This window comes from Schistocerca gregaria, chromosome 10, assembly GCF_023897955.1.
Source record: "Schistocerca gregaria isolate iqSchGreg1 chromosome 10, iqSchGreg1.2, whole genome shotgun sequence".
NCBI classification, from domain to species: domain Eukaryota; kingdom Metazoa; phylum Arthropoda; class Insecta; order Orthoptera; family Acrididae; genus Schistocerca; species Schistocerca gregaria.
In genome coordinates, this window is record NC_064929.1 from 85,191,406 (window position 1) to 85,203,554 (window position 12,149).

Genomic DNA, 12,149 nt, shown 5'->3' on the forward strand with positions numbered 1-12,149 from the left:
CAGTCCTGAGACTGGTTTGAAGCAGCTCTCCATGCTACCCTATCCTGTGCAAGCTTCTTCATCTCCCAGTATCTACTGCAACCTACATCCTTCAAAATCTACTTAGTCTATTCATCTCTTGGTCTCTCTCTACGATTTTTACCCTTCACACTGCCCTCCAAAGCTAAATTTGTGATCCCTTGATGCCTCAGAACATGTCTTACCAACTGGTCCCTTCTTCTAATCGTGCCACAAACGTCTCTTCTCCCCAATCCCATTCAATACCTCCACATTAGTTATGTGATCTACCCATCTAATCTTCAGCATTCTTCTGTAAGACCACATTCCGAAAGCTTCTATTCTCTTCTTGTCCAAACTATTTATCGTCCATGTTTCACTTCCATACATGGCCACACTCCATACAAATACTTTCAGAAACGACTTCATGACACTTAAATCTATACTCGATGTTAACAAATTTCTCTTCTTCAGAAACGCTTTCCTTGCCCTTGCCAGTCTACATTATATATCCTCTCTACTTCGAGCATCATCAGTTATTTTGCTCCCCAAATATCAAAACTCCTTTACTACTTCAAGTGTCTCAATTCCTAATCTAATTCCCTCAGCATCACCCGATGTAATTCGACTACATTCCATTATCCTCGTTTTGTTTTTATTGATGTTCATGTTAGACTCTCCTTTCAAGACACTGTCAATTCCTTTCAACTGCTCCCCCAAGTCCTTTGCAGTCTCCGACAGAATTACAATATCATCGGCGAACCTCAAAGTTTTTATTTCTTCTCCATGGATTTTAATACCTACTCCAAATTTTTCTTTTGTTTCCTTTACTGCTTGTTCAGTATACAGATTGAATAACATTGGGGAGAGGCTACAACTCTGTCTCACTCCCTTCCCAACCACTGCTTCCCTTTCATGTCCCTCGACTCCTATAACTGCCATTTGGTTTCTGTACAAATTGTAAATAGCCTTTCGCTCTCTGTATTGTACCCCTGTCACCTTCGGAATTTGGAAGAGAGTGTTCCAGTCAACATTGTCAAAAGCTTTCTCTAAGTCTACAAATGCTAGAAACGTAGGTTTGCCTTTCCTTGATCTTTCTTCTAAGGTAAGTCTGAGGGTCAGTATTGCCTCACGTGTCCCAACATTTCTACGGAATCCAAACTGATCTTCCCCGAGGTCGGCTTCTACCAGTTTTTCCATTCGTCTGTAATGAATTCGTGTTAGTATTTTGCAGCTGTGACTTATTAAACTGATAGTTCGGTAATTTTCACATCTGTCATAACAAAATTAAAACTTTCCAAGTAATGAAACCGAAACAGCTATTTCGATACAATTTCTCTGTCGAACATGTAGGAAGCCACTTCTTTTAAATTTTGGCACAACAAGATATTAAATTACAAGTGCTCACTAACAGGGAGGCAGAACTAGCACTTTCAAACGATGCCAAGTACAATAAAACAATAAAGTAAAGATACGGTCATTCACCGTTTACAATAACTAACAATTTTAATGCCACATAATTTTAAAACACCCACCAATGAAAGGCAAACGTAAAACTTTTTAAACAGTGGCCAAGAACATTCAGAGTAAAATACAACCATTTAACATTTTACAATAACTAACAACTTTAATACCATGTCCTACCACCAAAATGTCCTGGAATAGAAATAATTAACCGACCGGCTGTAAGGGCGGCCACCATTGTCTCCCGAAGGAGCTCAGGCTAGAAGCGGGGGTAACAGACCCACAACGCCTCACATTCAGCAATCACATCGACCTCACGCTAGACCAAGAGAGGAGGAGAAATCAAATCAGGAACGATAAACCTGCCCAAAAATACACTTCCTCTCAGACTGTACTAATAAGAAGCCAAAAAAATCACTGTCTATAATTACACCGGCGACAGGGACAGGAAACCCGAACGCAGGAGGCCACAAGGCAGAAAAGACACTGGTAGCACAAATCAAAACTCTTCAATTAACATCTAAACTCGTTCCTCACACCCGACCGTGTCCACGTCGCCAGGGTACCTAACTGGTCACAGTCACGCAGCCACGCGCTCTGTCACCGGAGCCCTCGTCTCCTCTGCACCCACGGCGGCGAAATACCACTCCTCAGGTTAGGCGAGTTACTAGTCCGTCTTTCCCGCCTCCAGACGGACATTGTAAAGACGTCCGCTGCCGCTCCTATCAAGTAGTGACTCGAAACCACAGCCGTGGCCCCCGGGTGTTCACACCGAGAGCTCACAGCCTTGTACCGTCAACTCGTCCCACACGTCTCGCACCGCCAGGACAGACCACGCGGCTTCTCGGAACAACAGCCGACTGTCCACCGCCACGTCACGCCGCGGTCTCTCAGTACGACATTCTGTAATTCCCGATTTTAAAAACGGACCGACCGACTCGTCACCGCTAGGCAACCAGCCGGCCATCCCCCTGAAATACCTTATTCCCTTACACAAAGCTACCAGAAAGCAACAGATAACACCACACACGCCGACAGAGGGGAATCTCAACAGAATCGTACGCAGCATAACGATAAATATGAAAGAATCAATTAACGATGGAATGGAAGGACTCAGAACAATCTCTACAGCTCGATATATGTTGAGAGCCAACACACTATTGTCTTGCTCCAACCACTACGTTTCAGAATATACTCCCTTCATCATAAGAATAAACCTGATGTAAACATTACGCCATGTATTCTTTAGCGTTTGCTTCAGTCTCAGTGGATTTCGTTTCATGTGGAGCGGAAGCCAAGCTGTGACTAATACAGTCAGTACGATCATAAGGATACGTCTTATGATGTGTCACACGCACATAGGCTGAGCGATAATGCAGGACAACAGCTTTGCCGGCATATTGAACTTGGACAGCACTGGCCACCCAGCGGTCCAGCTAACCTACAATGACGTGAGCAGTTGCAGTTCAGGCGTAAAAACAGACGAGCAAAGTAACAATGTAGCTCCGAATGTCATTTCATTTTTAAAGAGAATGAAACAATATTCGGCAAAACTCCAGCACTACTACGCGCTTCTTACAAGGGAACATCCCCATCGCACCCCCCTCAAATTTAGTTATAAGTTGACACAGTGGACACGCCTTGAAACACTGAACACAGATCACTCGATAAAACAGGAAGAAGTTGTGTGGCACTATCAAAAAAATAATCAAGATACACAAACTGAGTAGTCCATGCGCAAGATATGCAACATCAAGGATAATGTGAGCTCAGGAGTGCCGTGGTCCCATGGTTAGCGTGAGCAGCTGTTCTGCGAGAGGTCCTTGCTTCAAGTCTTCCCTCGGGTGAAAAGTTTAATTTTTTTTATTTTCAGACAATTATTTTGCGAAGCTGCACAGGTATTGTTTACGTGATCGTGATCGTGTGTCAATTATCAAAGTTCAGGCACTCACACATAATGAGCTTCGGTCTCAAAAATTCCAGGACTTATATGCTTGGACATATGCAGGATTTGACACTGTACACACGGAAAAATTTGAAAAACGTTAAAAACGTTGAAAACGTATAAAACATATGTTTTGACAGCGCACAGGGAAATCTGTGCGACTGTGAATCTGTTGCATTCATTTGTTGCAGTTTATGTGACAAACTCTTATGTTTTCATCCCTTTTTTGAGAGTGATTATCACGTCCACAAGAAAACCTAAATCGGGGAAGGTAGGAGAATCTTTTTTCGGTGCGGTCTAAAAACACAGACACTAAACTTATTACAGTGAACAGAGACGTCAATGAACGAACGGACAGATCATAACTTTGTGAAAATAAGGAAAGTAAACTTTTCACTCTTTTTTTTCTAAATCTCCAAGCCGGCCGGCAACTAACCCCGGCCTGCTGCCTGAGAGGTAAGCATGTTTCCACTTTTTTGTTTTGTTTTACCCATCCTTTTTTAATTCAGAAAATTGTACACTATCACACAACGCATTAATATATACAGTAATTGTCCCACTTTTTTTAAGGATGGTCAGGACGTGGTACACGCCGCAATAGCGGTGGGGTCACTCTAGGGAAGACTTGAACCAAGGACCTCTCGTTCCGCAGCTGCTCACGCTAATCACGGGACCACGGCGCTCCTGATCTTACATTATACTTGGTGTTGCTTATCTTGCGCATGGACTACTCACTTTGTATATTTTGCTTACTTTTTCATAGTTCCTCCACACAACTTCTTCCTGTTTTCTCGATTGGTCTGTGTTCAGTTTTTCACGGCCTACCCACTGTGCCAACTTATAACCAAATCTGAGGGGGGTGCGGTGGGGAGGTTCCCTTGTTAGAAGCTTGTGAGTGAACGAGGTGAGACAAGTTTGCGCTGCGAGTACTCACCGGGGAAGTACTCGTAGCGCTCCTGGAAGCAGGAGTTGGGCATGGCGGTGGCGTCGAGCACGCCGTGCCACGGGTCCACGGGGACGGGCCGGCGGTAGCGCAGCGGGCCCAGCGGAGGCTTCGCGAACGGGATGCCGGTGAAGATGTGCACCTGCAACCGAAACGCACACACTGCTTCCAGCAAAGTAGCAACGCCTCAAAAACTGCAATAAAGCAATAACAAGTAAATGGAAATGCCGAGTGGCTAGAGCCTCCCGTCGGGTAGACCGTTTGCCGGGTGCAAGTCTCAAACTGACGCTACTCCGCCGACTTGCGCGTCGATGGGGATGAAATGATGATGATTAGGACAACACAACACTCAGTCCCTTAGCGGAGGGCGTGCCGGTGTGGCCGAACGGTTCTAGGAGCTACGATCTGGAGCCGCGCGACCGCTACGGTCGCAGGTTAGAATCCTGTATGTATGTGTGTGATGTCAAAAAATGGTTCTAATGGCTCTGAGCACTATGGGACTTAACTTCTGACGTCGTCAGTCCCCTAGAACTACTTAAACCAAATTAACCTAAGGACATCACACACATCCGTGCACGAGGCAGGATTCGAACCAGCGACCATAGCGGTCGCGCGGTTCCAGACTGTAGCGCCTATAACCACTCGGCCACTCCGGCCGGCCATGTTTGATGCCCTAAGGTTAGTTAGGTTTAAGTAGTTCTAAGTCTAGGGGACTGATGACCTCAGATATTAAGTCCCATAGTGCTCAGAGATAGCTAACACTTGGTTTAAGAATCATGAAAGAAGGTTGTATACATGGAAGAACCCTGGAGATACTAAAAGGTATCAGATAGATTATATAATGGTAAGACAGAGATTTAGGAACCAAGTTTAAAATTGTAAGACATTTCCAGGGGCAGATGTGGACTCTGACCACAATCTATTGGTTATGACCTGTAGATTAAAACTGAAGAAACTGCAAAAAGGTGGGAATTTAAGGAGATGGGACCTGGATAAACTGAAAGAACAACAGGTTGTACAGAGTTTCAGGGAGAGCATAAGGGAACAATTGACAGGAATGGGGGAAAGAAATACAGTAGAAGAAGAATGGGTAACTCTGAGGGATGAAGTAGTGAAGGCAGCGGAGGATCAAGTAGGTAGAAAGACTAGGGCTAGTAGAAATCCTTGGGTAGCAGAAGAAATATTGAATTTAATTGATGAAAGGAGAAAATATAAAAATGCAGTAAATGAAGCCAGGCAAAAAGGAATACAAACGTCTCAAAAATGAGATCGACAGGAAGTGCAAAACGGGAAAGCAGGGATGGCTAGAGGAAAATGTAAGGATGTACAGCCTTATCTCACTAGGGGTAAGATAGATAATGCCTACAGGAAAATTAAAGAGACCTTTGGAGATAAGAGAACACTTGTATGAACATCAAGAGCTCAGATGCAAACCCACTTCTAAGCAAAGAAGGGAAAGCAGAAAGGTGGAAGGAGTATATAGAGGGTCTATACAAGGGCGATGTACTTGAGGACAATATTATGGAATTGGAGGAGGATGTAGATGAAGATGAGATGGGAGATACGATACTGTGTAAAGAGTACGACAGAGCACTGAAAGACCTGAGTCGAAACAAGGCCCCCGGAGTAGACAACATTCCATTGGAACTACTGACGGCCTTGGGAGAGCCAGTCCTGACAAAACTCTACCATCCGGTGAGCAAGGTGTATGAAACAGGCGAAATACACTCAGACTTCAAGAAGAACATAATAATTCCAATCCCAAAGAAAGCAGGTGTTGACAGATGTGAAAATTATCGAACAATCAGTCTAATAAGCCACAGCTGCAAAATACTAACACGAATTCTTTACAGACGAATGGAAAAACTAGTAGAAGCCAACCTCGTGGAAAATCAGCTTGGATTCCGTAGAAATACTGGAACACGTGAGGCAATACTGACCTTACTTATCTTAAAAGAAAGATTAAGGAAAGGCAAACCTACGTTTCTAGCATTTGTAGACTTAGAGAAAGTTTTTGACAATGTTGACAATGTTGAATACTCTCAAATTCTGAAGATGGCAGGGGTAAAATACAGAGAGTGAAGGCTATTTACAATTTGTACAGAAACCAGATGGCAGTCATAAGAGTCGAGGGACACGAAAGGGAAGCAGTGGTTGGGAAGGGAGTGAGACAGGGTTGTAGTCTCTCCCCGATGTTATTCAATCTGTATATTGAGCAAGCAGTAAAGGAAACAAAAGAAAAATTTGCAGTAGGTATTAAAATCCAGGGAGAAGAAATAAAAACTTTGAGGTTCGCCGATGACATTGTAATTCTGTCAGAGACAGCAAAGGACTTGGAAGAGCAGTTGAATGGAATGGACAGTGTCTTGAAAGGTGGGTATAAGATGAACATCAACAAAAGCAAAACGACGATAATGGAATGTAGTCAAACTCAGTCGGGTCATGCAGAGGGAATTAGATTAGGAAATGAGACACTTAAAGTAATAAAGGTGTTTTGCTATTTGGGGAGCAAAATAACTGATGATGGTCGAAGTAGAGAGGATATAAAATGTTGACTGGCAATGGCAAGGAAAGCGTTTCTGAAGAATCGAAATTTGTTAACATCGAGTATAGATTTAAGTGTCAGGAAGTCGTTTCTGAAAGAATTTGTATGGAGTGTAGCCATATACGGAAGTGATACATGGACAATAAATACTTTTTAACAAGAAGACAATAGAAGCTTTCGAAATGTGGTGCTACAGAAGAATGCTGAAGATTAGATGGGTAGATCACATAACTAACGAGGAGGTATTGAATAGGATTGTGGAGAAGAGAAGTTTGTGGCACAACTTGACGAAAAGAAGGAATCGGTCGGTAGGACATGTTCTGAGGCATCACGGGATCACCATTTTGGTATTGGAGGGCAGCGTGGAGGGTAAAAATCTTAGAGGGAGACCAAGAGATGAGTACAATAAGCAGATTCAGAAGGGTGTAGGTTGCAGTAGGTACTGGGAGATGAAGAGGCTTGCACAGGATAGAGTAGCATGGAGAGCTGCATCAAACCAGTCTCAGGACTGAAGACCACAGCAACAACATTACTGTACATAGGACGAATCACCTAAAACTTGTACCTCAGATGTTGCAGAAATCGACAACCTGAGCGGAGGAATCGAACCCGGGCCGTTACGTATGACATTCCGTCGCGCTGACCACACAGCTACCATGAGCGGACCAAATAACAAATAAGCTCAGCAGACTAAACTAATAGGACGTTAGAAAATTCATATTTACTGGTGTCCAAAATTAAAGCAACAAACCGTTAGTTGTGTGTCCTGTGTCTTAGTCGAAATACACTACTGGCCATTAAAACTGCTACACCAGATGATAAACGGGTACTCATTGGCCAAATATATTATACTAGAACTGACATGTGATTACATTTTCACGCAATTTGGGTGCACAGATCCTGAGAAATCAGTACCTAGAATAACCACCTCTGACCGTAATAACGGCCTTGATACGCATGGGCATTGAGTCAAACAGACCTTGGATGGCGTGTACAGGTACAGCTGCCCATGCAGCTTCAACGCGATACCACAGTTCATCAAGATTAGTGACTGGCGTATTGTGACGAGCCAGTTGCTCTGCCACCATTGACCAGACGTTTTCAATTGGTGAGATATCTGGAGAATGTGCTGGCCAGGGTAGCAGTCGAACATTTTCTGTATCGAGAAAGGCCCGTACAGGACCTGCAACATGCGGTCGTGCATTATCCTGCCGAAATGTAGGGTTTCGCAGGGATCGAATGAAGGGTAGAGCCACGGGTCGTAACACACCTGAAATGTAACGTCTGCTGTTCAAAGTGCCGTGAATGCGAATAGGAGGTGACCGAGACGTGTAACCAATGGCACCCCATACCATCACGCCGAGTATTACGTCAGTATGGCGATGACGAATACATGCTTCCAATGTGCGTTAACCGTGATGCCACCAAAAACGGATGCGACCATCGTGATGCTGTAAATAGAACCTGGATTCATCCGAAAAAATGACGTTTTGCCATTCGTGCACCCAGGTTCGTCGTCGAGTACACCATTGCAGGCGCTGCTGTCTGTGATGCAGCGTCAAGGGTAACCGCAGCCACGGTCTCCGAGCTGATAGTCCGTGCTGCTGTAAGCATCGTCAAACTGTTCGTGCAGATGGTTGTTGTCTTGCAAACGTACCCATGTGTTGACTCAGGGATCGAGACGTGGCTGCACGATCCGTTACAGCCATGCGGATAAGATGCCTGTCATCTCGACCGCTAGTGATACGAGGCCGTTGGAATCCAGCACGGCGTTCCGTATTACCCTCCTGTACCCACCGATTCCATGTTCTGCTAACAGTCAATGGATCTCGACCAACGCGAGCAGCAATGTCGCGATTCGATAAACCGCAATAGCGATAGGCTACAATCCGACCTTTATCAAAGTCGAAAACGTGATGGTACGCATTTCTCTTCCTTACACGAGGCATCACAACTCCGTTTCACCAGGCAACGCCGGTCAACTGCTGTTTATGTACGAGAAATCGGTTGGAAACTCATGTCAGCACGTTGTAGGTGTCGCTACCGGCGCCAACCTTGTGTGAAAGCTCTGAATAGCTAATCATTTCCATATCACAGCATCGTCTTCCTGTCGGTTAAATTTCGCGTCTCCAGCACGTCATCTTCGTGGTGGAGCAATTTTAATGTCCAGTAGTGTATAATCCTACCAACTATCAACAGATGTCCGTGCGATCGTGTTCTCCATGGAAGATAGCATTCTGGTCAACAGACAACCCGTCCAGCGAATAGGTCAGGAGACCCGTCAAACGGCATAGTATTTGTCGGGTAGGTGCACATCCGCAATAGCTGTGTACACAGTAAAGACTGTGCAGTGTGGCACAGAGAAGATGCCTAACAGACGCTTTGCGACTGAGAGGCATAGGCAGTGTGGAAGCAGGGCAGTCGCTAACTCATGTGGCCTGTTGGCTTAATGTGAACCGTGCCGTGGATTTTCCGATGTGGCGACAGTTTAGAAAGATCGAAACTGTATCACGGAGACCAGGGCAGGGCCGACCACGTGTGAAACCAGAAAGAGAGGACGGTTATCTGATTTTAAGGGCACGACACTACCGCCTTAGTACTGCACAGCAACAGGCATCTGACCTCACAGCATACACTGGACGTGGTGTGGCGAGGCAAACGGTATGCAGAAAGCTTCGGCACAGTGGTCATTGTTGTTGGAGACTTGCTGTGTGTACCTCTGACGCGTCTTTCCAGAAGGGAACGTCTAGAGTGGTCCACATTGTTTATTGCTAGCGCGTCATTGTAGAGAGAATTTCCTCTATAGTTGTAGTTTTTCATTGTTGTACAGTAAAACAGTTGTGGCATGCTTGTAGGTTTGCACGAAGTATTTCGCAGCTGCGCTTGCAATTAACTAGATATTATTTTCAATGCTACGTTAATGTGTTCTCTTGTTTTTGCTCTTCAAATTGTGCTTTTCTGTGTTATCGCGTGAAATATTGTGACAATAATGGCGTGTGAAAAACGTAATACTAGGCTCCAACGTAAATTGAGACATGACAGTGAAGACGAAAGCAGTGTGTTAGCGCCACCATTTAATGAATTAACTAATGTTCAACATAGTAATTTGGTAATTGTGCATAGGGAAATGGAGCGGGCTGCAAATAATGGTGTAGGCAGTGAAACAATTAGTGAACAGGGAAGCATTATCGATCGATCGGTCGCAACAGGTCGCCTCAGGATTCCGAAATGACAGAGCACAATCTTGGAAATACTGTAGATTCAGGTTTTGCGTCCTCACCGTTTTCTCAAATAAGTCAAGACACATTTTCTGTTTTTCAAACTGCGTATATTGCCGGTTCAAATGCATTGCCGAATAGCACTGAGGAACATGTTTCAGACACCAGTGCATTGTTATTACAATTAATGCAACAAATGGGACAAAAGCTTCAAACGTTAGACACAATGGAACAAAATCTTCAAACATTAGACACCACGCTTGAACAAACACGTGAAGACTTAACTAATGACTTACATAACATTGAATCGAAATGTCAAAAAGTCTGTAATGACGTAAAAACACAAATTTGTGAGCATTTTCAACCTATTTTTTCGTGGCATGAAAATGCATTACAGAATCACGAAGCAGCCATAAAAGAACTGCAAACTATTGTTCATAAAAATCATGAGACCTTGCAAGCTAAAATTAACTCAGTTGCATCTACCGATTCGGTTACGCAACTTCCAAAAACTCAGGAAAACTTACAGGAAACAGTAGATACGATTTCAATACAAATGGACACTCTGAAACTTGGTTCAGAAAACCACACAGAGGAAATAATTTCACTAACGGATAAAGTAGCCGAACTTTCAGATCAGTTCACGAACTTATCTACAAAGGTAGATAATGATCTGAATGACACAAAACCTGTAGCCTTCACTGACACTGAAGAGTATGAACAAATTAGAAAATTCAAACAGAATCAAAATCAAATCAACACACAGTACAAAAGAGAAATGCGGGAAGTACAAGATCAGCTGGCTCAAGTAATACAAGAATTACATATTTCAGAGGACACTCGCGCCCCAGTATGGGAAGAGGGACATAGCAATACAGAACAACCACAAAATAATAACACAGGAAACTTCGGAAATTATGAAAGAAATTGGCAAGGCGCATTGAATTTTGAGATGGAACCGCCGAAACGATATAACAATGACCGACATGCGACTTGCCGACATGATGATCTTGACTATAAGCTGTTCATTACTACATGTAAATTCAAAACATTTAAGAATCCTGGCAGCGACATTCATCCACAAGCGTGGCTCCATCAATTCTCTCATTGTTTTCCTCCTAACTGGTCATTGGAGCATAGATTAGAATGTATGTGTGGCTACTTAGAGAATGAACCAGCTGTAACAATGCGATCGGTCATTCACGATTGTCACAGTGTAGGAGAATTTTATCATGCCTTCCTCTCAGCATATTGGTCTCAAGCAACACAAGACCGAGTAAAACATAGCATCATTATGATGAAACATTTCGAACAATCTGAATTTTCCAGTCTTGTGAAATATTTTGAAGGTATGTTACATAAGAATCAGTATCTTTCAAACCCATACAGCCCCTCTGAACTCATCCGCATTTGCTTAATCAAATTGCCTGAACATTTAAGACATATTATTTTGGCTGGACGTTGCAAAGAGGACATTGAAGGTTTTCAGGAACTGTTACAAGAATTGGAAATTGACACTGACAATCGCGGAACGCGAAAACAGAAACACAACAATTACAGGTTACATCCGTCACAATTCTGCGATGAAAGAAATAATAACTGGACACGACAAGGCTATTTTCACAACACAAATCGTGACCAAAACAGACACCACCCGTATGACAACCGTTGGCAGAGAAGTAATTATTACAGGGAAAGATCACCTCTCCGCGGTAGTGACTATCACAGAGACAATCAGAGAAACAGACAATATGGGAACCAAAATAATTATTATCAAGGGAGACAGAATAACTTTAGACGCAACGGTCCAGCGCGCAGTTACGATTCAGGGAGAAATTCTCCACCACGTGACCGACAAGAAAGAAACTATGGAATCTACCGACATGACGACAGACGATATGATCGTAACGACAGACCTGAATTGCAGCAGAACTGGCGGGATTCAAACAGAGCAGGGCCCTCTCGTCAAAGTGAATTTGTAGAAGTTAGGTCTCCAAATCCCTATAACGACGCGCGCCAACAAAGAGACAATAGGCA

At 43.8% G+C, this 12,149-nt stretch overlaps 1 protein-coding gene across 2 annotated transcripts in view; it reads right to left on the minus strand.

Moving 5' to 3' along the window:
- LOC126293695 (acetylcholinesterase-like) overlaps positions 1 to 12,149 on the minus strand; it is an 824,325-nt gene that overhangs the window by 644,358 nt on the left and 167,818 nt on the right. For both annotated transcript variants that reach the window (XM_049986998.1, XM_049986997.1), the window contains exon 3: positions 4,341 to 4,491. In XM_049986998.1, coding sequence (XP_049842955.1) covers positions 4,341 to 4,491 — 151 coding nt within the window. The remainder of the gene's footprint in view (positions 1 to 4,340; positions 4,492 to 12,149) is intronic.